Source organism: Garra rufa, chromosome 23 (assembly GCF_049309525.1).
Source record: "Garra rufa chromosome 23, GarRuf1.0, whole genome shotgun sequence".
In the NCBI taxonomy this organism is placed as follows: Eukaryota; Metazoa; Chordata; class Actinopteri; order Cypriniformes; family Cyprinidae; genus Garra; species Garra rufa.
This window is the reverse complement of record NC_133383.1, coordinates 561,981-588,711: the sequence shown is the minus strand read 5'-3', so window position 1 is coordinate 588,711 and position 26,731 is coordinate 561,981. Positions and strand designations below refer to the sequence as shown.

The window sequence follows — 26,731 nt, the reverse complement described above, 5'->3', positions numbered from 1 at the left end:
ATTCAAACGCGCTCAAATGTTTATTTTGTACTGACTAACATTCTTTAAATTCGCGTTAAAATGCATTAGCATCTATCAACACGTATAGTCCCTTGGGAGTTATTTAGCTTTTCTGTTTTCTTTCATAGTTTCGGGCTTTTCCCGCGGGCAGCTGTGAGTGCGGCCCGAGTGTTTTGGCGTCGGATAAACATGGCGGAGCTGAAGGACTGTGCAGAACCAAAGGTAAGTGCAAATTTAAGCACACAGCTGGCATTATAAATGACACAGCGATGTCTGTACTGGTGATCAGTCGAGTTTTCACACGCTTACTCAATTCGGTCGTGAGAGCAGCGGCTCGGGTTTGTGTTTGTGTGTGCAATGAGTGAAACTCCAGAGAAGCTAAAGGCTAAAGCTAATTTTCTGCACACAACACACTGAATAAAAAACCCACGACGGAAAAATAGCACTTCACAAGCGTTAGTGTTTAATAAACACTGTTTTCTGTTATTCTGCTGTGTGGTTTATCGCGATTGAATTGATTCGACTCCATCATATGTGAAAGTCAGATCTAAATAAACGCTGTTATTCAGATCAGACGATATCCATCACAAACTCACATCAGAACAGAATAAACGCAGATCTCAGCTGATCGCATTAATAACCAGCTGTTTAAACTGTCAGAATCTAGCGGTTCAACACGTCAATCAAAACACCTGGAACGAGCTCATAATTTATGCAGAACTGGGCGGGGCTTTGATATGCAAAAATGTGTTGTTAAACGAAAGTGACGTCATTTCTATGTTGTTTTGTTTTGTCTTGTTGTATATTAGTTTCCATAAATGTGCCAAAACTGTTTTCATGATCTTAACCATTAGATTAAATGGCTGTGACGATGTTTTCCTTGTCTGTGATGAAGGATTTCTTGAAGATCATTGGCTCTTAGAGATCCAGAGAGAGTTTGCAGCATCATTCGCGTCTGTCAGAGGTGAGTGTGTTTAACAGACTAGTTCAGACAAAGCTAAAAATGCGCTCATCCCAGATGTAGATGAGTTTGTTTGTTCATCAGATTTATATAAATGTGTGATTCCATCACCGTCTCACCAACGGATCCTCTGGAGTGAATGGGTGCCGTCAGAATGAGAGTCCCAATGGCTGATGAAAACATCACAATAATCCACAATAACCCACTCAGTTAACATCTTGATCAAAATCTGAAATAAGTCCATCAAGACGTTTTTAACGAAAATACATTTCCGCAATGCATAATAACGCTTTCTCCAGCGGAAAAGTAATCTGGTCTGAATCTGGAGAGAAATCTGCACAGATCAAGCACCATGTAAAAGATTAAACGGGTCTGAACGTTGAAGCTTTTGTCTTCTCCAGATGTTAACTGATGCACTGGAGTGGGTTATTGTGATGTTTTTATCAGCTGTTTGGACTCTCATTCTGACGGCACCCATTCACTCCAGAGGATCCATTGCTGAGACATTACATTTCTCCAAATCTAATGAAGAAACTAACTCATTCTAATCTTGGATGACCTGAGAATGTGCACATTTTCACTTTTGCATGAACTTCTTTTAATGTGCTGTGTCATATACAGTATGATCTGCAGTGTTTGTGTTTGTTGTGTGTCATGTAATGATGATAATGACTGGTGTGTGTGTAGTTGATGATTCAGCAGGAGAAGCCGTTGGCGGGCAGCATGCCGGTGGTTTGGCCCACGCTGCTCGACCTCAGCAGAGATGAATGCAAACGAATCCTGCGCAAACTGGGTGAGACTCACTGAACCGCTTCATCCACATCAAACGTTTGTGCAGTGTGTTCTGATCAAGAGTTCATGTGTCGTGTGTTTGTGTGTTCAGAGCTGGAAGCGTACGCCGGCGTGATCAGCGCTCTGCGCGCTCAAGGAGATCTCACCAAAGACAAGAAGGAGCTGCTGGGAGAACTCACTCGAGTGTTGAGGTGCCACACACGTTTCATTTTTAAAGGTTTAGTTCACTTCCAGAACAAAATTTACAGATAATTTACCCCGTTGTCATCCAAGATGTTCGTGTCTTTCTTTCTTCAGTCGTGAAGAAATTCTGTTTTTGAGGAACACATTTTCAGGATTTCTCTCCATATAGTGGACTTCTATGGTGCCCTGAGTTTGAACTTCCAAAATGCAGTTTAAATGCAGCTTCAAAGGACTCTAAACTAGTGATGCACTGAATGTTTGGCAAACAAAATAACAAATGATAGCGAACAATGAGGTGATGGGATCAAATGGAGGCGCGCACTAATGCAGCAAACATGTGGTCATTGTGGAAGCATTTAAAGCAACACTAAAGAGTTTTTTTTTACCTTAAAATAATGTTTCCGAACTTGTGTCAGTGGTTCATCAACTCATAACAGGGTGAAACGGCACTTTCACATTCGCTTTGCGACCCTCTATCTTGCTTAAATCATTCCAGCAGCTCTATTACTACATTTATTCTAACATTCTCCTTTGGTCAGCAAGGCTGCATTTATTTGTACATTAAAAACACATGCCTGATTCAAGAAGGGGCTCTTAAAAATGGCCAAAGAATATTATTTGACGTAGTTAAATTGTGCTTTGTTGGTAGGCTATAATGTCTACTAGAATGATAAAAATGGTTAGTGTTAAGTAAATATTTTTAAGTTGTTGTTTTGTAATTGATTTTTCTTTTTTGAAAAGCAAGACAAAACTGTAAAAAGCACATTTTGGAAAACCGTGTTCAGTTTTGTCCAGCTTTGGTCAGTAATTTTCATTTCAGTGCATCCCTGCTCTAAACAATACCAGCCTAGGAATAAGGGTCTTATCTAGTGAAACGATCGGTTGTTAAAATGTACAATTGATATACTTTTTAACCTCAAATGCTCGTTCGGTTTAGCTCTTGTCAACTTTGTGCACTCTGGTTCGAGACAGTTAGGGTATGTAAAAAAAACTCCCATCTCAACTTCAAAATCGTCCTCCATCGCTGCAGAAGTACAGAGCCAGTGTTTACAAAGTGAACGTGCGAAGAAGATAAACCGCCCTTTACAAAAAAAAGGGAAAACAGTGATGCAGGATGATTTTGAAGTTGGAGGAGAAAATGAAATCATCTTGGAAGACGAAGGGGTAAGTAAATTATCTGTACCTTTTCAATTTGGAAGTGAACTATTCATTAAAGTCAAATGTTTGGGTTTGGATTGTTTTTTGTCTGATTAAACCCTGCCCCTTTATTACAATCTACTGCAAGCTCACATTTAGACCCGCCTCCACTGTTGAATGCCACACCCACATTTTTTAACGTCCAATCAGCAGGCAGCAGATAGAAATAAGTTCTGGCCTATGGGCTTTGTAATACTTTAGTAGTAATACTTTGCATGTGCTTCATTTTATTTTTGCCATTTTTTATTAGTATATTTTTTATTTATCTGTTTCTCTTTTTTATAATTTGAAATAGAACACATAAGTGAGATCTCTGATTGAAATCCTTAAAAATGGTCAAAAATAATGCTTGAAAAGTCCTTGAAAGTCTTAGAATTTATTTCACAATACCTGTAAAATTGAAAAGTAGCAATCGCAAGGGGAAAAATTCAGAATTGTGATATTAAAAGTGATATTGCCTTTTTTTTATTCATTGTTGAAAGCAGGCTTCCATAGTTTAGAGCTGAACACTAGGATAGTTTACATTTGAAGACAATATAAACAATCATCCAGATGCGTTATTAATATATCTGGGTTAATGTGAGTATATGTAAGTTGGATATGCGTGTAATAGTTGTTAGTGTGGTATTTTGTGCTGATATTGAGAGTGTAATGTGGTTTGTTCTGATAGTATCTCGACAGAGCGTCATCGAGCGGAGGTGCGCAGAGCCGTGAACGATGAACGTCTGACCACCATCGCTTATCAGTGAGTCTCATCCGTTCTAGTCAAATTAACCTGTCGTGACTACACTAGTGCTTTAGTGAAGCACTGCAGCTGATTGCTGAATAAACACAGTTGTGTTGATCGTCTGTTCCTGCAGCATGTCGGGGCCCAACAGCTCGTCTGAGTGGTCCATCGAGGGCCGTCGGCTGGTTCCTCTCATGCCCAGACTGGTTCCTCAGACGGCCTTCACTGTGATGGCCAATGCAGTAGCCAATGCCACCGCACACCAGAACTCCTCACTGCAGCTGCCCGCTGAAACCGCCAACAAAGAAGGTACAGAGTAACACAAGTTATTTATAATAATTATTTTTATATTTTTAGTTTTTGTATATTTCTTTGTAATCTGTTTTGTATGACAGCGTTTTAGTACCACATTAAAAAATGTACAAAATCTAAGAGTATGAGAATAAAGTCGAAATACTTCGAGAATAAAGTCGGAATACTACGAGAATAAAGTCAAAATACAAAATACTTCGAGAATAAAGTCGGAATACTTCGAGAATAAAGTCGGAATACTAGGAGAATAAAGTCGGAATACTAGGAGAATAAAGTCGGAATACTAGGAGAATAAAGTCGGAATACTTTGAGAATAAAGTCGGAATACTTTGAGAATAAAGTCGGAATACTAGGAGAATAAAGTCGGAATACTAGGAGAATAAAGTCGGAATACTTCGAGAATAAAGTCGGAATACTTCGAGAATAAAGTCGGAATACTAGGAGAAGAAAGTTGTAAAGTTGTTTTGTATTCTGACTTTACTCTCGTAGTATTCCGACTTTATTCTCGTAGTATTCCGACTTTATTCTCGTAGTATTTTGTATTTTGACTTTATTCTCGTAGTATTTTGTATTCCGACTCTATTCTCCTAGTATTCTGACTTAATTCTCGTAGTATTCCGACTTTATTCTCGTAGTATTTTGACTTTATTCTCGTAGTATTTTGTATTCCGACTTCATTCTTGTAGTATTCCGACTTCATTCTAGTAGTATTCCGACTTCATTCTCGTAGTATTCCGACTCTATTCTCCTAGTATTCTGACTTAATTCTCGTAGTATTCCGACTTTATTCTCGTAGTATTTTGACTTTATTCTCGTAGTATTTTGTATTCCGACTTTATTCTCGTAGTATTTTGACTTTATTCTCGTAGTATTTTGTATTCCGACTCTATTCTCCTAGTATTCTGACTTAATTCTCTTAGTATTCCGACTCTGTTCTCCTAGTATTCTGACTTAATTCTCTTAGTATTCCGACTTTACTCTCGCAGTATTCCGACTTCATTCTCATAGTATTCCGACTTCATTCTCGTAGTATTCCGACTTTATTCTCGTAGTATTTTGACTTTATTCTCGTAGTATTTTGTATTCCGACTTCATTCTTGTAGTATTCCGACTTCATTCTCGTAGTATTTTGTATTCCGACTCTATTCTCCTAGTATTCTGACTTAATTCTCGTAGTATTCCGACTTTATTCTCGTAGTATTTTGACTTTATTCTCGTAGTATTTTGTATTCCGACTTCATTCTTGTAGTATTCCGACTTCATTCTTGTAGTATTCCGACTTCATTGTCGTAGTATTCCGACTTCATTCTCGAAGTATTCCGACTTTATTCTCGAAGTATTCCGACTTTATTCTCCTAGTATTTCGACTTTATTCTCATAGTATTCCGACTTCATTCTCGTAGTATTCCGACTTCATTCTCATAGTATTCCGAATTTATTCTCGAAGTATTCCGACTTTATTCTTGAAGTATTCCGACTTTATTCTCCTAGTATTTCGACTTTATTCTCCTAGTATTCCGACTGTATTCTCGAAGTATTCCGACTTTATTCTCCTAGTATTTCGTCTTTATTCTCCTAGTATTCCGACTGTATTCTCGTAGTATTCCGACTTCATTCTCATAGTATTCCGAATTTATTCTCGAAGTATTCCGACTTTATTCTCGAAGTATTCCGACTTTATTCTCCTAGTATTCCGACTTTATTCTCCTAGTATTTTGTATTTTGACTTTATTCTCATAGTATTCCGACTTTATTCTCGAAGTATTCCGACTTTATTCTCCTAGTATTCCGACTTTATTCTCCTAGTATTTTGTATTTTGACTTTATTCTCGTAGTATTCCGACTTTATTCTCGAAGTATTCCGACTTTATTCTCGTAGTATTTTGACTTTATTCTCGTAGTATTTTGTATTCCGACTTCATTCTCATAGTATTCTGACTTTATTCTCCTAGTATTCCGACTTTACTCTCGTAGTATTTCGACTTTATTCTCCTAGTATTCCGACTTTATTCTCTTAGTATTCCGACTTCATTCTCGTAGTACTAGGTTATGTTAATAACATGTTAATAATAACTTTTTTTTTTATTATTCTTTTTGCAGTGGTTGTGTGTTACTCCTACACCAGCACCACCTCCACTCCTCCCAGTGCGTCGGCTCCCAGCAGCAGCAGCAGTGCAGCAGCGACCATTAAATCACCTCGACCTGCGAGCCCCGCCTCCAACGTGGTGGTGCTGCCCAGCGGGAGTACGGTCTACGTCAAGAGTACGTCTCAAACACACACACACACACACACACACACACCATGCTCTTGTCTCTCAGTGTGTAACGTCTCGTTCTGTCTGTCAGGTGTGAGCTGCTCCGATGAGGATGAGAAACCCCGTAAGAGGCGGAGAACTAACTCGTCCAGCTCCTCCCCTGTGCTGCTGAAGGAGGTGCCTAAAGTGGTCACGCCCATTTCCAAAACCATAACGGTTCCGGTGAGCGGCAGCCCGAAGATGAGCAACCTGATGCAGAGCATCGCCAACTCGCTGCCGCCACACATGTCACCGGTGAAGATCACCTTCACCAAACCCTCCACCCAGACCACCAACACCACCACACAGAAGGTCAGGCACGCTTCCTTCCTTCCTGTCACATTCCTACAATCCTGTGCTTCTTTCCTGTCATTAGGATGCTTATTCCTCCAATAACACCACAATAAAGGGAATAAGCTTTCCATTGATGTATGTTTTGTTAGGATTTGAAAATCTACGGTCTGAGGGTGCAAAAAATAAATATTGAGAAAATCGCCTTTAAAGTTGCTAAAATAAAGTTCTTAGCAATGCAAATTACTAATCAAAAATTAAGTTTCGATATATTTATGGTAGGAAGTTTACAAAATATCTTCTTGGAACTTGATCTTTATTTAATATCCTAATGATTTTTGGCATAAAATAAAAATAAATTGACCCATACAATGTATTTTTGGCTACTGCTACAAATATACCGTTGCTACTTAAGACTGGTTTTGTGCTCCAGGGTCACAAATAAATAAAATTAGACAAATAACAAACATTCATACCAAAATAGCAGATCAAGAGTTGAGGATATTCAGAGGTTTTTGAGTGTGAATGATTTCTGAAGGATCATGTGACACTGAAGACTGAAGTAATGAAGCTTTGATTACAGAAATAAATAACAGTTTAACAAGTATTAAATTGTAAAAATAAAGTTTTTACTGCATTAAATAACATTTAGAAAACACTATATAGACATTAAAAAAGGAAAACGATGTAATGGAAAATAAATGTATAATGTTTAATTAATATACTAAAACAACTAAAAATAAATATAAATTAAGAAATTAAATAAAATGCAGTAAATTGTAGTTTTTAATATAGACAAATTATAAAGACAAAATCACACTACAAAATTATTAAAACTTTTACTAAAAATGGAATAATAACAATAATACAAAAAAAGGTAAATAAAAAAGTTAAGTTTTAAAAACATCATAAATGAAACTAATCTTTGTTACTGAAGTGTTGACATAAAATTTGGAAACACACCAGCTTTCAAAAGTTTGGGGTCAGTAAGAATTTTTTACTTTTAATTTTTATTTTTATTACTTTCATTTAAGGATGCTACTAAATGCATTACTTGCTAATTTATTAATACTTTTATTCATAAAGGATACATTATATTTATAATGTTACAAAATGTTTCTATTTCAAATGAATGCTGTTCTTTTGAACTTCCTATGCAACTGTAACTCCTGAAAAATAAAGTGTATCAGTTTCCACCCAAATAGTGTGCAGCAGAGCTGTTTTCAACTTTGATAATAATCAGAAATGTTTGTTGAGCAACAAATCGCTATATTTGAATGATTTCTGAAGGTTCATGTGACGCTGTAGACTGGAGTAATGATGCTGAAAATTCAGCTTTGACCACAAGAATAAATTACAGTTTAACAGATATTCTCATAGAAAACAGATATTTTAAATTATAAAAAATATTTAGCAATTTGTACTGCATTTTTATCAAACAAATACAGCCCTAGTGAGCAGAATAGACTTAATAACATCAAAAACCCAGCCACAAATGCTTGAATGTTCCTTGAATGCATTGAATCAGATGTTTGAACTCTGTCTGTGCTGCAGGTGATAATCGTGACGACGTCTCCCAGCTCCAACTTCGTGCCAAACATCTTGTCCAAGTCGCACAACTACGCAGCCGTGTCCAAGCTGGTGTCGAGCGCCGCGCTCACCGCGTCCAACCAGAAACAGACCATGGTGATCTCCGCCGGCTCCAGCGCGGCCCCGGGGCCCAGTCCTGTCGCTGTCACCACCGTAGTGTCCTCCACGCCTTCAGTGGTCATGTCCACCATCGCACAGGGTCAGTGTGTTTCAGTGTGTAAGCGTAACATAGAGCTGTCAAAATGTTTTTTTACATTTTGAATATTCGTCCAATTTTGAAATAAAAAGCCACATTCAAATGCAAAAATGTTGCATTCGAAATTTAGGTCTGCTTTAAGGAGGCAGCATTATCAGTGGTGCACCAGATTGATGATGCAATTGAGGTTGCATTATAATGTTCACATCAGCCTGTCCAATTGAAGCCACTAGATGCGCGCTGCTGCGTTGTTCATTTAATTATCGCGGAAAAGATGCGGAGAACATTTTGTTTGTCAAAACTGAAGCGCATTATTTCACACATTTTTCTAGAAGGACATCTATCACCGTTGCACAAGCGTCTCGCGCACGAGACATCTTTAGAAAGCCGTGTAAAATAATACAAGTTCAATTTTGAAAAAAAAAAACATCTTGAGACTTTATGGAATTTTTTTTCTTCCATCCGACTGCATCTCATTTTATAAATGAAAATAGTTCATGATGCTGTTTTGTTTATAGTTGTTTAAGGGCAGACACTGCGGGCAAAAAGTTTTTTGGAAGATTTTAGGCCTTTTTGGTTTTTCATAAAGTGTTTTCCAGACTAGTGGAAAGAAAGCATCCAAAATACACTGTTAAGTCTTTCTTTTATAGCACTTTATCTATTTGTGTCAATAGAGTTCAATTACAATACATATGTTTAAAGACATTTAGTTTTTTCTTCTACACTGAGCCGTAAATCTCCACTTCAGCAGCACTTACACACACCACACTTTACATTTGTGTTCCTGTCTATATCCTGAAGGTTTTTACAGAGGGATTTGTTCATATAGAATTTGCATTTTTTTATTACCCAAAAATTGCAAAATATAATGTTTTTTCTGAATTATGACGTGACAAAACAAGATACTCAAAATCCCCTCAGTTAAAACATCTGACTCTAATATGTCAAAAAAAATTAAACAAGAATTTTGAAACTGACTTCATCCAGTGTTTAGATTTTTATACTAGAAATGTATGCTAGTTAGTGCATATTTCATTAAATATTTAAACCTAACATTTGAGAAAACTTGTAATACAAAAAATGTTTGCAATTATTAATGTAATCAATCAAGTGAGTAAGTAAGCTGAAAACTATCAGTACATTTTATTTACCCTATTCACCTGCAGTGTCTCGCCTTAAGCAACTTAATTAATTATAATTGATTTATAAACGTTATTTCAAACATTATGCACTTTTTTTTCACAGATAGTCATGTTATTTTTTTGCTTTGAATAAACGTATTTTGCTCTGCACCCTCAGGAGAGAAGCCAAAATCTTTTTTTTTTTAATCCAAACTGAAATTATTCACTTAAATCAAATATAATTAGAATTTTGATGATATTTAAATGCAAAATTCGAATGTAGTTTTTTGACAGCCCTAGTGTGACGCCGCTAGCGTGCTCACATGTGTGTGTTTGGTTCAGGCGGGTCGTCCGCGGCCGTGAAGGTGGCCTCCACCCGTCTGCCGTCGCCCAAGGCTCTGGTCAGCTCTCCGTCTCAGATCCTGCAGATTCCCAAAGCGCAGCAGCAGACGGCGGTTCAGACTGCGTCTCCTAAAGGTCTGCAGGCCACGGCCATCTCCTCTCCTCAGAGCGCCGCCGCTGGAGTCAAACCCACTATTCAGATCAAACAGGAGTCTGGTGAGCACATGTGACGGCAGAAATAAAAACAACATGCTTGCAGTTGTGTTCATTCACACGTCAGCAGTCATTTTTTACATGTGGAATAGCATTCATAATTTTCATCTGACAAGTCGCCGTTAGATATATATTTTTTACGATTTTATTTTGTTTGAGCTAATAAAAGCAAATAAAAATAAAACTAGCCATGCATTGATTTTGCATGTGTGTGTGCAGGAGTGAAGATCATCACGCAGCAGATGCAGCCCAGTAAGATCTTACCCAAACCCTCCAGCGCCGCTCTGCCCAGCAGCAGCTCCGCACCCATCATGGTGGTCAGCAGCAACGGCGCCATCATGACCACCAAACTGGTGTCCACTCCCACAGGTACAGGGTTAAAGGATTAGATCACACACAGAACAAACATTTACTGACAATTTACTCACCTCCTTGTCATCCAAGAAATGCATGTCTTTTTTTCTTCAGTCGTAAAGAAATTATGTTTTTTGAGGAAAACATTTCAGGAGTGTTCTCCATATAGTGGACTTCTAAGGTGCCCTGAGTTTGAACTTCCAAAATGCAGTTTAAATGCAGCTTCAAAGGACTCTAAACCAGTGGTTTTCAATTTTTTTTTGAGAGCAACCCTATTTATTCCTTTTTAAATTGACACAAGCCACACACATATATATATGTACATGTTTTTTTTCTGTTATTATTCAAAGCAATTATATACTTTTTTTAAATACTTGCATGTTGACAATAACATCTTGCTTGAGAAATTATGAAAATATCCAGTGAAGTTTTTTTTTTTTTGATTAAGTTGAGTTATCAGTGCATCAAACACAATGTGATTTTCGGCAATCGAGATCTGATTTTTTTTTTATACACTTATTTAACCGTTTTAAAATCTAATTTACTCCTCCAACTTCAAAATCATCCTACATCGCTGTTTTACCTTTTTTTTGTGAAGGGCGTTTGATCTTCCTTGCATGTTCACTTTGTAAACACTGGGTCGGTACTTCTGCAGCGATGTCTTTAACCACATACAGAGAATGCATCACAGAGCTGGACAAAATAAGCATTTGAGGTTAAAAAGTATATAAATTGTACATTTTTATAGAAAATAACTGATTGTTTCATTAGATAAGACCTGGGATCGTTTAGAGCTCTTTGAAGCTGCATTGAAACTGCATTTTGGAAGTTCAAACTCAGGGCACCATAGAAGTCCACTATATGGAGAACATTCCTAAAAGTTATGAATCAGTGCACAAGTTTTCCTGTGCTGAACTCGTGTGGCGTGTGTTTCAGGCACTCAGGCGACGTACACGCGGCCGTCCGTCAGTCCTGCTCTCGGTGCACGTGTGGCCACATCTCCCGCCGGAGCCACGTACGTCAAAACCACCAGCGGCAGCATCATCACAGTCGTGCCCAAATCTCTAGCCACACTGGGCGGGAAGATCCTCACCACCAACATGGTGTCTGGTAAGAGTAGGAAACACTAGATGAAAAAAGATTAAGACACCAGAGCGTGGCTGAGTACACTGAGTCTTGTGTGTGATTCTGACTGTAACTGGTTTGACAGGAACCACCACTAAGATCACCACCATCCCCATGACCTCCAAACCCAACGTCATCGTGGTGCAGAAGACCACCGGCAAAGGGACCACCATCCAGGGTCTGCCGGGGAAGAACGTGGTGACGACGCTGCTGAACGCGGGGGTGAGGATTGTGCCGCTCGTGAGTGTGTGGCTGATGTGTGTTTTGGTGATTGATGACGTGTGTTTGTGTCAGGGAGAGAAGACCCTGCAGGCCGTCCCCGGAGCCAAGCCCGCCATCATCACCGCATCCAGGCCCATCACTAAGATGATCGTCACGCAGCCCAAGAGCCTCGGCGCAGGAGTCCAGCCGTCCACCACCACTAAAATCATCCCCACCAAGATCGTCTACGGACAGCAGGGCAAAACACAGGTCAGACGCCGCCTACTACAAACACAAAGCGCATTTAAAAAACACTTCTGTTACCTGAAATACAATAAAACTACATCAACTAGATAAAATAAGTTGTCTTGAAAAAGTCTGATCAGAAAGTGTGAAAAAGTTTAACTTTTTAAGTTTTAAAAATTGTAGAAATTTTATGGTTTTCAGTCCAAAAAAAACAAAGTTTAAAGTAGTTTTGAAGCTTGAATGTACTAGCATGTTTTTAGCAAGTAGCTAGCATGATTAGCATGTTGCTAGCATGTTTCTAACTTATTTAACATGTTTCTAGCAAGTAGCTAGCATGATTAGCTTGTTGCTAGCATGTTTCTAACTTATTTAAAATGTTTCTAACAAGTAGCTAACATGATTAGCATGTTGCTAGCATGTTTCTAACTTATTTAACATGTTACTAGCAAGTAGTTAGCATGATTAGCATGTTGCTAGCATGTTTCTAACTTATTTAACATGTTACTAGCAAGTAGCTAGCATGATTAGCATGTTGCTAGCATGTTTTTAACTTATTTAACATGTTTCTAGCAAGTAGCTAGCATGATTAGCATGTTGTTACCATGTTTTTAACTTATTTAACATGTTACTAGCAAGTAGCTAGCATGATTAGCATGTTGCTAGCATGTTTCTAACTTATTTAACATGTTTCTAGCAAGTAGCTAGCATGATTAGCATGTTGCTAACATGTTTCTAACTTATTTAACATGTTTCTAGCAAGTAGCTAGCACGATTAGCATGTTGCTAGCATGTTTCTAACTTATTTAACATGTTTCTAGCAAGTAGCTAGCATGATTAGCTTGTTGATAGCATGTTTCTAACTTATTTAACATGTTACAAGCAAGTAGCTAGCACGATTAGCATGTTGCTAGCATGTTTTTAACTTATTTAACATGTTTCTAGCAAGTAGCTAGCACGATTAGCATGTTGCTAGCATCTTTCTAACTTAGTTAACGTTACTAGCATATAGCTAGCATGATTAGCAAGTTACTACCATGTTGTTAGCATTATTAGCATGTTGCTAGCATTTTTCTAGCATGATTAGCATGTTGTTAGTATATTTGTAACATGATTAACATATCAATAGTGTGTTGTTAGCAGCATTAACATGTTGTTAGCTTATCATGATTAGCAAGGCATTAGCATGGTTTTAACATAATTAGCATGTTGTTAGCATGTTTCTAGCTTGTTTCTAACATGATTAGCATGTTACTAATGTGTAGCTAGCATGATTAGAATGCCAGTAGCATGTTAGCATTACTAGCAAGATTAGCCAGTTACTAGCATGATTAGAATGTCACTAGCATGATGTTAGCATTAGCAGCCTGTTGTTAGCATGATTAGCCTGATGCTAGCATGATTAGAATGTCACTAGCATGATGTTAGCATCAGTAGCCTGTTGTTAGCATGATTAGCAAGTTACTAGAATGTTTTTAGCCTGATTAGCATGTCACTAACATGATTCTAATTGCTAGACTTGGATAGATAAAACAAAATGAAACTTATAAATATAATAAATGTACTAAAACAACTTAAAACAAAACTGAAACTACTAAAAAGTGAAATAAAATGCAAAAAAACCCCACAATGGAAACATTAAAAAATTCATAATTTAATAGATAAAATGAATCCAAAAATTAATTAAGATAAAAACACACTCCAAAATGACTAAAACTCAATGAAAAACAGAAATACTCAAATGCATTTGAACTGTAATAGTATCTCAATGAACCTAAAATAATTGAAGGCAGAGGTCATGACCTTGACTCTTTTTCAGCAGCATTGGTTCTAGAAGTTTTTTTCCATTCAGTTTTCCCATAGGGATGCTAAAAAAGTCTTTGTTTGATGTTATAAGCCATGAACCAGATCAACCAGATCAACCAGCTAGTAGGAGAATCACAGCATTCACAACTTTGATCTGATCTGAAGCAGAAAAAGGATGTAAAAATCAGCCAAAAAGAAAAAACTGAAATTAGTGACCTAAATAAGGGAGAAAACTTGAATATGAATATGTAAGAAAAGTGTGTTAAGATATTTTGCTCGTTTCAGGTCTCTGATTGGTGGGGATTTTTTCTGTAGTAAAAAAAAAAATAATAGTATAAAATAAAGGCATTTTAAGTAAAGTTCAAGTCAATAAACATATTCGCTGAGATATCACTCAAGACTTACTGAAATAAAAATTGTAAGTAAACGTTATTTAGAGTGCTATTTTCTTTCTTAATATTGAGCCTAAAATATGTTTTAATGCCACTACTGTATGATCTTTAAATATTATTGGTCTTGAAATGCGAAATACAAAAGTGTACCTTAAGTATAGTTCCACTTTAGCACAATCAAATATAGCATATCTTTAGTTGGATTTCAGCACATTTAAAGTGCATCATTATTTCCAATTTAGCAGACTTTAAATATGCCAGTTTAGTACAATAAAAGACTATTTTTAATAAGCACATAATATGTAAATGAAATAAATGTATTATCAAATATACAACATTAAGGCCCGGTTTCACAGACTGGGCTTAGACTAAACCAGGATTAGGCCATAGTTCAATTAGGACATTTACGTAATATTTATAAACGTGCTTAGAAAAAAACATTACCGGTGTGCATCTGGAGACAAAACAAAGGCACTGATATACTTTAGGATCAATCAGTGCAATTTTATTTCAGTTGAAACAGCTCGGATTTACATTTTAATCCAGGACTAGGTTTAAGCCTTGTCTGTGAACCCCTGGAGTTAGTATATAATGCTGTTAAACATGATTATTTTGAAATCAGTTGAAATAATGTGGACTAACGGCTTCAGCAGAAACAGAAACCATTGGTGAACAACCTCACAGCTCACAGTCAGTTCATATTTAACATTTTATAAGGTATTATAATATTTAGGTATGCAATACAAGACAATAAATCAAAAATAAAGTAAAAACAGAGAAGCAGCAGCTGTGTACTGCTGATGTAAACAATGTTTGTGCAGCCAAACTCACTTGAATTATGTTTATTGTGGTGTTTGTGATTGGTCACGCAGTGTTTATAATGACTATTAATGATCTGTAATGTTGACGTTATGTGCTCAGGTGCTCATCAAGCCCAAGCCTATGGCGTTTCAGACAGCGGTGGTGAGTGAACAGACCCGTCAGCTGGTCACAGAGACGCTGCAGCAGGTCACACGCAGCGTGGAATCCGCCGCCGGATCTGGCCAGGAGGGAGCGCCAAAGGACGACTCTCACACATATACAGAGGGCAGCCCAGTGTCATCTGACAGCACTCATGGTCAGCACACACAAGTCATGGGCTTCACTAATGCATCTCATCTGCTTATGAATCAATGTGTCTTTGGGGTCTTAAAAAATCTTAAAAACTCTTATATGTGACCCTGGACCACAAAACCAGTCTTAAGTGGCTGGGGTATATTTGTAGCAATAGCCAAAAATACATTGCATGGGTCAAAATTATTGATTTTTCTTTTATGCCAAAAATCATTAGGATATTAAGTAAAGATCATGTTCCATGAATATTTTTGTGAAATTCCTACTGTAAACATATCAAAATGTAATTTTTGATTAGTAATATGCATTGCTAAGAACTTAATTTGGACAACTTTAAAGGTGATTTTCTCAGTCTTTTGATTTTTTGCACCCTTAGATTTCAGATTTTCAAACAGATGTATCTCAGCCAAATATTATCCTATCCTAACAAACCATACATCAATAGAAAGCTTATTTACAGAGCTCTGATATTATATATACATCTCAGTTTTGTAAAATTTAACCTTATGACTGGTTTTGTGGTCCAGGGTCACATATGGTATTAATTTTGTTTGTGCAGGTCTTAAATTTGAGCTTAAAAATCCTGCAGAAACCCTGTTTTATCCAAAAATGCTCATTCTGTCATCATTTGCTCTCCCTCAAGTTGAGTTTCTTTTCTTGTGCTGAACACAAAAGAGGAGATTTTTTCCATACTATGGAATCAATGGGAACCACCTTCCTTTGTGTTCAGCATTATTTAGTCATAAATCTGTCTGTAAGCATCTCCCTGGTGAAAAAACCAGCTAAAACCAGCCTAGGCTGGTTGGCTGGTTGGCTGGTTTTAGCTGGTCATAGCTGGGAGGCAGGCTGGTTTTAGAGGGGTTTTGGCCATTTTTCTAGCCTGGCCAGGCTGGTCAGGCTGGTCTTAGCTGGTCAGGCTGGGAAACCACCAGCTAAAACCAGCCTGACCAGCCTGGCCAGGCTGGGAGACCAGCTAAAACCAGCCATTTCCAGCTTAAACCAGCTAAGACCAGCCAACCAGCCTAGGCTGGTTTTAGCTGGTTTTTTCAGCAGGGCTGTCTCTGTGTTCAGACTCTCAGCCCGTGGTGCACGTCATCACCTCCAGAGGGCAGGAGTGGACGGAGCAGGAGGTGTCAGTGGAAGCGAGTCCCACCATCATTTACCAGGACGTGACGGGAGAGTCTCAGTCGGCCACATCCACCATCAAAGCTCTGCTGGAGCTGCAGCAGACCAGCGGTGTGTGTCTGAGTCGCTTGTCTGAGCGCCTCTGCCAGGTTCCCGGTGCATTAACACGTGTGTGTCATGTTGCAGTAAAAGAGAAGAGCGACGCCAAACCGCGGCAACACACCATCGACTTAAGCCAGATGGCAGTGCCGATCCCGGTGACGGCGGCGGAGAGGAGACAGTCACCGGAGCCGTCGGGTCAGAGCGCGGGAGAGACGGACGCCGTCACCGAATACATCCCCATCGGTAAAATCAACATCTCACACTAGAACACATCTCAACCCGTCATAAATGCATGCCCCATCTATCTGAGATTTATTTTGAGAGTTTTGACGTGATAGTTCATCAAAAATGAAACTCCTGCTATTATTTACTCCCCATCAAGTTATTCCAAACCTATGTTTAACCCCACAGCTGTGGGTCCCTATTAAGTTCCATTGTGTGGAAACAAAGTACATTGGACGTCATTAGCCAAGGATGTTTTTTGCGAAAAAATATTTAGTGTTTTAAAATTTGTAACAATATAGTTGATGGAAATGCCATTTATCGATACAATTTGTCATGTGTTGAATCTTTTTCTGCGCATATACTCTATAGCGAGTTTTTGAAACATTTTTTGTCGAGAAAAGGGGCTTGTATTTACAATTATCTTATATGTGACCCTGGAGCACAAAACCAGTCTTAAGTCGCTGGGGTATGTTTGTAGCAATAGCCAAAAATACATTGCATGGGTCAAAATTATTGATTTTTCTTTTATGCCAAAAATCATTAGGAAATTAAGTAAAGATCATGTTCCATGAAGATTTTTTGTAAAATTCCTACTATAAATATATCCAAATGTAATTTTTGGTTAGTAATATGCATTGTTAAGAACTTAATTTGGACAACTTTAAAGGTGATTTTCTCAGTATTTTGATTTTTTGCACCATTAGATTCTAGATTTTCAAACAGATGTGTCTCAGCCAAATATTGTTCTATCCTAACAAACCATACATCAATAGAAAGCGTATCTATTGAGCTTTCATATGATATATACAACTCAGTTTTGTAAAATTTAACCTTATGACTGGTTTTGTGGTCCAGGGTCACATATATGGTAAGAAAAGGACAAGTTAGCTTTCAGATATAAAAATCTTAATTTGATGTTCCTTTAGTATGTTGAAAGTTATACTTGATTAATTTTGTAAAAAAAAAAGTACAAAATTAAATCATTTTGGCTTTAGTTTTAGAAAAGAAAAGCTGTTCTACTGTTAAATTTAAAGGATTTGTTGTGGAGTGAGGAGAAGTTTGGCCCACTGTGTTTTATTATGATGATTTCTTGATTTCTTGATTTTTTTTTTTTTTTTCCCCCCGTTATAAAAGTGGAAACAACTTACAACACTCTGCCATATAAGAATAAGACAGTATTCGAAACTACTTTAAATATTCCTTTTATTTGTGTGCATTCACAATAAAAACAAAACTTTGTGCTTTCGTAAAATAAAGGAAACAAACAGGATGCTGCTTTGAAAATTTGGTTTTGAAATGTTGCTGCTGTGCGGTTTCAGGTAAAGTGTGTAAGGCTGTGATCACAGGAGACGTTGCTGCGTCCAGCAGCCAGATTCAGGCAGTGTCCTGTCCACCATCAGCAGTGCCAACCACAGCCAAGAGCAGCACCGCCGCATCAGGACACGCCACACAACAGGTCAGAACCACACAGTCATGTTTGTGTCACTGATTTCCACTGCATCTGACCGGACAGAAATGCATTACCTAGATTTCCTTGAAAAAGGAATGCATCTAAAAACTGCGACAGTAATGCCACAAGAGAATATTTTTACCAGCCTTGAAACTGTATGGGCATTATTTATTGATAAACAGATAGTTAAGGTCATTACACACTCTGAAACTTTTGTATGCATTTTTTTTAATATTAGTCATCCTTTCCTATCAAAATGCTTGTTACGAATACGAAAACAGAGAAAATCGAACCTGATCCGATTTTTTTATGACTCAGTGTGCAGTGGCCTTTAGTCTAATAGCAGTTAATATTATTATTATTATTTATTACAATTATATAAACAAATAAATCAATAATAAAATCACTTTAACACTTTTGAACTGTATTTTATTTTATAATTTTATATAACAACAACATTGATTATATACTCATAATAATAATTACATTATATTGCAACAATACAATTATAATTCTATCTATCTATCTCTATATCTTCAAAAAAAAAAAAAAAAAAAAAAAAATATATATATATATATATATATATATATATGACCCTGAACCACAAAACCAGTCTTTAGTATCATGGGTATATTTGTAACAATAGCCGAAAATACTTTGTATGGGTCAAAATGATAATTTTTTCTTTTATGCCAAATATCATTAGGATATTAAGATCATGTTCCATGAAGATATTTTGTAAGTTTCCTACCATAAATATACCAAAAGGTAATATGCATTGCTAAGAACTTCATTTGGACAACTTTAAAAGAGATTTTCTCAATATTTTGATTTATTTATTTTTTTCAATATTTTAGATTTTCAAATTGTTTCAAGTTTCAAATATTGTCCTATCCTAACAAGCTTATTTATTCAGCTTTAAGATGATGTATAAATCTCAATTTTAAAAAAAATGACCCTTACGACTGGTTTTGTGGTCTAGGGTCACATATGCTAAATGAAAACTTAAACGCTCAAGCGTGACAATAAAAAAAGCTGTTCTGATGCTGCTTTTTATTTATGAGGACCTGAGGTAGGTTAGAGCAACATCATTTAGTTTGGATTTTATTTAGCATTGCAACTTTTAGTTTTAAGCAGGCACAGAGCAGCCTCTTAACTGTGTAAAGACAACTTATGAGCAGTAGAGGAAGCTGTTTACCATCTTACTAGCCAAGTTTATGCAATTGAATGTCAACTAAACCCAATTCTGGTGTCAAATGTGACCCTGGACCACAAAACCAGTCATAAGGTTAAATTTGACAAAACTGAGATATATACATCATATGAAAGCTCAATAAATAAGCTTTCTATTGATGTATGGTTTGTTAGGATAGAACAATATTTGGCTGAGATACATCTATTTGAAAATCTGAGGGTGCAAAAAAATCAAAAGACTGAGAAAATCACCTTTAAAGTTGTCCAAATTAAGTTCTTAACAATGCATATAACTAATCAAAAATTACATTTGGATAGGTTTACAGTAGGAATTTTACAAAAAATCTTAATGTAACATGATCTTTACTTAATTTCCTAATGATTTTTGATATAAAAGAAAAATCAATAATTTTGACCCATACAATGTATTTTTGGCTATTGCTACAAATATACCCCAGCGACTTAAGACTGGTTTTGTGGTCCAGGGTCACATATCACACCAAAAGCTGAATAAATAAGCTTTACAGTGTGAAAATCAGCAATCTGAGGGTGCCTTTAAAGTTGTCCAAATGAAAATCTCAACAATGCGTATTACTAATCAAAAAATAAGTTTTGATATAATTACGGTAGAACATTGACTAAATATCTTAATGGAACATTTGACTTTGTCATAAAAGAAAAATACACCCGTACAGTATACTGTTGGCTATTGCTACAAATATACCCGTGCTACTTATGACTGGTTCTGTGCTCCAGGGTCACAAATATGCTTTAAATGCTGTAGTGTTGAAGGGGTGTGTGTGTGTGTGTGTGTGTGTGTGCGCAGGTGGAGGCGTGCGTGCCGCAGGTGAAGCCGCTGCAGGAGCAGATGGTGGTGGAGGAGGGCGAGTTAGAGGGCGACACTCTGGATCCTCAGACGGGTCTGTTCTACCGTTCGTCTCAGCAGCACCGCAGTCCTCCGCCCAAACCTGCGTCCGGCCCGTCCGACACGCCCACTTCCTCTAAGAGGGCGGAGCCGCTCACGGCCAGAGTCACCATTCAGAGAGTAGCTGCGTCTGCATCTGCTGGCCCTCAGCCTGCGGCGGCGCTCGTCTCCTCCAACCCTCCACACACACCGCAGCTGCCCAAACTGCAGCAGGCGCCCTCCTCACACCACAGGCCCAACACACACACACAGCTGTCACAGCCGCCGCCGCTGCAGGCGCATCACCCCGTGGGCTCCAGCAAGACGCCCAGCAGCAGCCAGGTGAGACCAGCGCTGTGTGTTTCAGATGCACTCACAATTGAATTGATGGGTCACATGACATGCATCTAAACAAATAAAGCGTTTCATTTTTAGTTGTATTTTTAAAATTATTTATTTTATTTTAACATTTTTATTTAGTTTATTAATTGTTTTTCATCAATAATGATGACTGTGATGATAACTATGATGAGAAGTAGAATGATAACTGTGATGATAACGATAATTATGATAACTATAACAATCGATACTATACTATAACTACTATAACTATAGCGATAACTGTGATGATAGTTATAACGATAACTGTGATAATTATAACAACAGTGACGATATCTATAACAATAACTATAACAGTAACTGTGATGATAATTATAGAAATAATGATAACTGTGATGATAACTATGGTAATAACTATAGCGATAACTGTGATGATAGTTATAACGATAACTGTGATAATTATAACGATAACTGTGATAATTATAACAACAGTGACGATATCTATAACAATAACTATAACAGTAACTGTGATGATAATTATAGCAATAATGATAACTGTGATGATAACTATGGTAATAACTATAGCGATAACTGTGATGATAGTTATAACGATAACTGTGATAATTATAACAACAGTGACGATATCTATAACAATAACTATAGCGATAACTGTGAAGATAGTTATAACGATAACTGTGATAATTATAACAACAGTGACGATATCTATAACAATAACTATAGCGATAACTGTGAAGATAGTTATAACGATAACTGTGATAATTATAACAACAGTGACGATATCTATAACAATAACTATAACAGTAACTGTGATGATAATTATAGCAATAATGATAACTGTGATGATAACTATGGCAATAACTATAGCGATAACTGATGATAGTTATAACGATAACTATAATGATAACTACAGCAATATCTATAACTGTGATGATAACTAAAACAATAACAGTGATGATAACTATAATGATAACGATAACTGTGATAACTATTTTGATAACTGTGATGATAACTAAAACAATAACAGTGATAACTATAATGATAACGATAACTGTGATAACTATAACGGTGATAACTATAACGATAACTGTGATAACTAACAATAACTGGTGATAATTATAACAATAACTGTGATAACTATAATGATAACTGATAACTACAACGATAACTTACGATAATTATAACGATAACTGTGATAAGCATAATGACAACTGTGATAACTATAACAATAACTGTGATGATAGCTATAACGATAACTGACGATAACTATAATGATAACTGATGACAATTATAACGATAACTGTGATAACTATAAAGATAACTGATGATAACTATGACAATAACGACAACAATAACTGTGATGATAGCTATAACGATAACTGTGATGATAATTATAACAATAACTGATGATAGCTTTAACGATAACTGACGATAACTATAATGATAACTGATGATATCTGTGATAACTATAAAGATAACTGATGGTAACTATGACGATAACTACAACAATAACTGTGATGATAGCTATAATGATTTATTGATAACTATGACAACTAACGATAACTGATTATAGCTGTAACAATAACTGTAATGATGACTATAATGATAACTATATTGTTAACTACTATGATAATTATAATGATAAATAAAACTTCAACTCATGATAACTAGAAAGAACCCTGACTATATTAGCGTTCACGTGTGTGGATAATAACTTTAATTGCTTAACTTTGTTTAACTTTGTTTAATTGTCAAATCGCTCTCCTCTGTCATTGTATTCTATTTTTAAAAATGTAGAATGATAATTAAAACGTCATTGTTGTTATGATGTTGTGTTTGAGTCAGAGTGATGGTTTAATGAGTGTGATGGTCATAGTTAACATTCTCTGTGTGTGTCTCAGGTGCAGCAGCCGATCATCACGCAGGGCGCAGCCGTCACCAAGATCACGTTCGGCAGTCATCAGTGTCCACCCGTGTCCAGCAGCGGCGAGGCGTCCGTCAAGCTCCAGCCGGAGCCCAGCTCCAGTCTGACGCCGGCAGAGAAGACCTCCTCCGTCTCCGACATCCTGAAGATCTCCATGATGGAGGCAGAGATCGACCCCAGCGTGGAGCCCATGGTGGTGGACTCATCCAGCGACTGCGGCCCGCTGACCAAAACGCCCACCGCCTCGCCGCTCATCAGCAGCTCCAAACAGACGCTCGCTCACGGGCCCTTCAGCCGCGTCAAGAGCAAAGACCTGGACATCATACAGGTGCGTCTTTCACTTTGTGTAGCAGATCTGGGCCTGTATTCACAAAACATCTTAAGGCTAAAAGTAGCTCATAACTTGCCAATTTAGAAGAAAATCTTACAAATAATGGGCGTGTCAGTCCTAAATTCAGGACTCCTTAATTTTTGCTCTAAGAGTATTTCACAAAGCATTTTAGTGCTAAAACTGGCTCCTTAATCTGGGAAACATTAGGAGTAGTGAAGAGGACTCCTATGTCAATAAAACCTAATCACAAACTAGGCCTATCCTCTCTGCTGAAGAAAAAACAAACAATTATCACAGAAATGCTAATTGTTTCCACTACAAATACCATTACAAATATTACAAACTATCAACATTCCTGTACTGTTTTTGGCACATATTCCATTAAGATTTAGTGGTTTTAACAAGCCACCAATAGAAGGTGACCAATTATCAGGCATCATTACGGTTACCATTAAAACTAATACAATTTCTATTGTAACCAATAAAAACAAAAAAAAATTGTAATGGCACACGTTTTCCAACGCATCTTTTTTGGTTTTGAAGGTTATCCATACTCCAAATTTTCCTTTGATTATATCCTTGTTTTCATTAACAGGTTGGGTAAGAAGCTGTTCTTGAGTCCATTTCGGTTTCCTTTTACGTTTGCATGTCTATCTGCCGTTATTATTCTAGTCGGTCAATTAAAATGTTGTTTGTGCGCATATCTGCTAATTGTTTACAGAAGCACACATGCAAGAGGCTGACGATTAGCTGAACATATACGTGTTTAATTATTGACACTAACTGACATTCGTGGCAACATTATATCTACAATATTTTATGAATAAATCTCTGACAGAGACCCTTCCCCTCTCAGCCAATCACAGTGTGCATAGTTAATGAGCATGCTGACATCATCCATAGTAATGAGCTCAACCCCGCCCCTTACTCTTACCTTAAGACTTCTTTCTATTTATTAGTAAAGTTTGTCTCAGCAGCTTTGTGAATAGGTTTTAAGAGAAAACTCTTAGCTAAAAACTTTAACTGCTATTTAGGAGAACTCTTAGTGCTAAGATCAAATGTTTTGTGAATACAGGCCCAGATAAATGAAGTCAATTCCATAATTCTGTCTGAAATCATGTCTGTGCGGTCAGGTGATCCCGCAGTACTCCATCATGCCCGACTCCAGCCAGTCTAACGTAGTGGTGGAGCCCAGCGGATTCCTGGAGATCACCGACTACACCAGCCAGCGCCTGGACGAGGAGGCCGCCATGGAACAGGAAGTGGACAGCAGCAACGACGAGGGGGCGGCGGCCAGCCCCATGGCCGACCAATCACAGTGAAGCGTGTGGATTTAATTATTTCAGAGGAGAGAGACCTTCTGTTTGTGCTTCATCACGGCTGTATAGAGAATCATGCAGTGAGTTTGTGCTTTAGAGCGAAACCTTACTTTATGGAGAATCTGATTCCTGGCGGAACGACAGGAACGTTTGTGTTGATTTCTACTTAAAGGGACAGTTCACCCAAAATGATCATTCGGTCTTCATTTACTGATCAATCCTGTGTGCACAAAACACTAAAGATGATGTTTCGTAGAATGTTAGTGAAGAAACAGCCATTGACTTGCATAGTCAAAAATATTTTGAGTAAATGGTTGAACACAACCCTATTTCATAGGGTCCTAAAAATGTCCTTTTTGTAAAAATAATAAATCAATAATTAAATATACACTGCCTTTCAAAAGTTTGGGATCAGTAAGATTTTTAATGTTTGTTAAAAAACTGAAAAAAAAAATTTGGATCAAAAATACTGAAAAACAGTAATTTTATAAAATATTGCAATTCGAAAAAACAGTTTTTTATTTGAATATACTATAAAATGTAATTTATTTCTGTGATGCAAACCTGCATTTTCAGCATCATTACTGCAGATCCTTCCGAAATCATTCTAATATACTGATTTATTACCACTGTTGAAAACCTGTGATGTTTTTCAGGATTCTTTGATTAATAAAAAGCTAAAAAGAACACAATTTATTCAAAATATAAATATTTTCTCACAATATAATTCTTCACAATCACTTTTTATCAAATAAAAGCATTAATTCCTTTCTAAGAGAGACGAGAAACGAGGTGTTTATTGTTACGAAAGTTTTCTATTTTATATAAAAGCTGTTTTTTTAACGTTTTATTGATCAAAGAATCCTGAAAAAGTATCCAAAGTTTCAAAAATTAATATTAAGCCGATAATAAATCAGTATATTAGAATGATTTCTGAAGGATCATGTGACACTGAAGACTGAAGTGATGATGCTAAAAAAAAATCAGCTTTGCATCACAGAAATAAATTATATTTTAAACTATATTAAAATAAAAACCCACTTTTTTAAATTGCATTAACATTCCAGAATATTACATTTGTCTGTATGTTTAATCAAATGAACACAGCCCTGATGAGCAGAAAAGTCTTTTAAAAAGCATTAAAAACTTTTGAGCGCCAGTGTATATTTTTAAGAAAATACTTTGGAAATCAATGGATACCAAAAAAGTAAATGATGACAGAACGATAATTTTTGTCTGAACTGTCCCTTTAATTTATAGTTTTAAGTAGAGCTGATGGACTGGAACCTTCCAGATGATGATGACATTTCTGTGACTCCGCCTCCGCTTGTGTTCTGCTCTCCGATTGGTGTAAATAGCGTTTGACTTGACCGTGCCCCGCTCATGTAAAGCAGTGTCTCATTTGAGTCTGGTTTGTGCTCGATGGATGTAACGCTCAGCATTTTACCTCTATAAACTTTACAACAAAGCTCTGTTGTGTGGTGATTGTGCGTGCGTTTGCACAGGTGAGCGGCTCTCGGGTTACGGGCGTGTCCGCAGGTGCGCTCTCACACACCTGACACTGAGCATGTGCTGCGGACAGACTCTGTGTTGTGTGTGGAAAGTACCAGAGCCATTCTAAAGGCCGTTTCTCTGCGACTCCTCATTGTGATGGAAACAAACGTGCGCTGGGCGTGAGCGTGGGACCGGGGGGTTTTGATGGCGCCGGTGTTTCTGGGTGGATTCCGGTTCTGTCAAGTGGACAGAGACGCCAGGGGGACGCTGGGACTTTCCTGCTGTCCTTACGGATCGGAGCGCGCTCCTCTGGGATGCGCCTTTATTTGAATAATCACATAGCGATTTCACTCCTGTCGTTCGTGTCGTTTCATTTTGGCAGGAAAGCACATTGAGTTTCAGGTGTTTTACTGCAGACAATAGTGTCGTTATCCAGGTCAACTTCTGTTTCATTTGATACTGATTGTGCCATTAAATCCATAGCACTTACATTTAAGTGCCCCCCTCACACACCTATTCTAAGTTCTTTTTTTGCATTTTTGTTAATTAGAAGTTACTTTTAAAATTATTTTTAAAAAATGTGTAAAAAAATGCCCTTTTTTTTTTTTTTTTTGCAAAGTCTGTTTTTTAATGTTTTCTTGACTCCATTATAGGGGTTTAATTAAATTTTAGTAATCTAAAAGCATATCTAATTTTTTTACGGTTTAACAACCGTTTAATAAGAAATAATTTTTTTAATCTTATTAGATTAAATCAATTTGATTTTTTTTCCAAATTTTTTGTTTTTGGTTAAAAAATTTTCAAAATTACATATTAATGTTTTAATTGCATTTTAATAATCAGAAAGCATGTC

At 37.0% G+C, this 26,731-nt stretch overlaps 1 protein-coding gene across 3 annotated transcripts; it reads left to right on the top strand.

Annotated features, from left to right (window-relative positions):
- Positions 1 to 168: 168 nt before the first annotated feature.
- On the top strand, positions 169 to 26,386 carry emsy (EMSY transcriptional repressor, BRCA2 interacting). 3 transcript variants are annotated; one of them, XM_073829751.1, is made up of 21 exons: positions 169 to 222; positions 896 to 964; positions 1,649 to 1,754; positions 1,845 to 1,944; positions 3,804 to 3,878; positions 3,994 to 4,169; positions 6,273 to 6,434; positions 6,519 to 6,778; positions 8,312 to 8,546; positions 10,007 to 10,222; positions 10,439 to 10,588; positions 11,510 to 11,683; positions 11,784 to 11,920; positions 11,993 to 12,169; positions 15,262 to 15,457; positions 16,525 to 16,689; positions 16,765 to 16,923; positions 18,225 to 18,361; positions 20,376 to 20,795; positions 22,712 to 23,062; positions 24,199 to 26,386. In XM_073829751.1, exons 3-21 carry the CDS (start codon positions 1,652 to 1,654, stop codon positions 24,385 to 24,387), a joined length of 3,582 nt encoding a protein of 1,193 aa, XP_073685852.1. In that variant the 5' UTR covers positions 169 to 222; positions 896 to 964; positions 1,649 to 1,651; the 3' UTR covers positions 24,388 to 26,386. The 3 variants fall into 3 exon arrangements, with proteins under 3 accessions (XP_073685852.1, XP_073685851.1, XP_073685850.1); XM_073829750.1 differs by having other exon boundaries at positions 16,525 to 16,923; positions 24,211 to 26,386; XM_073829749.1 differs by having other exon boundaries at positions 16,525 to 16,923.
- Positions 26,387 to 26,731: the final 345 nt, after the last annotated feature.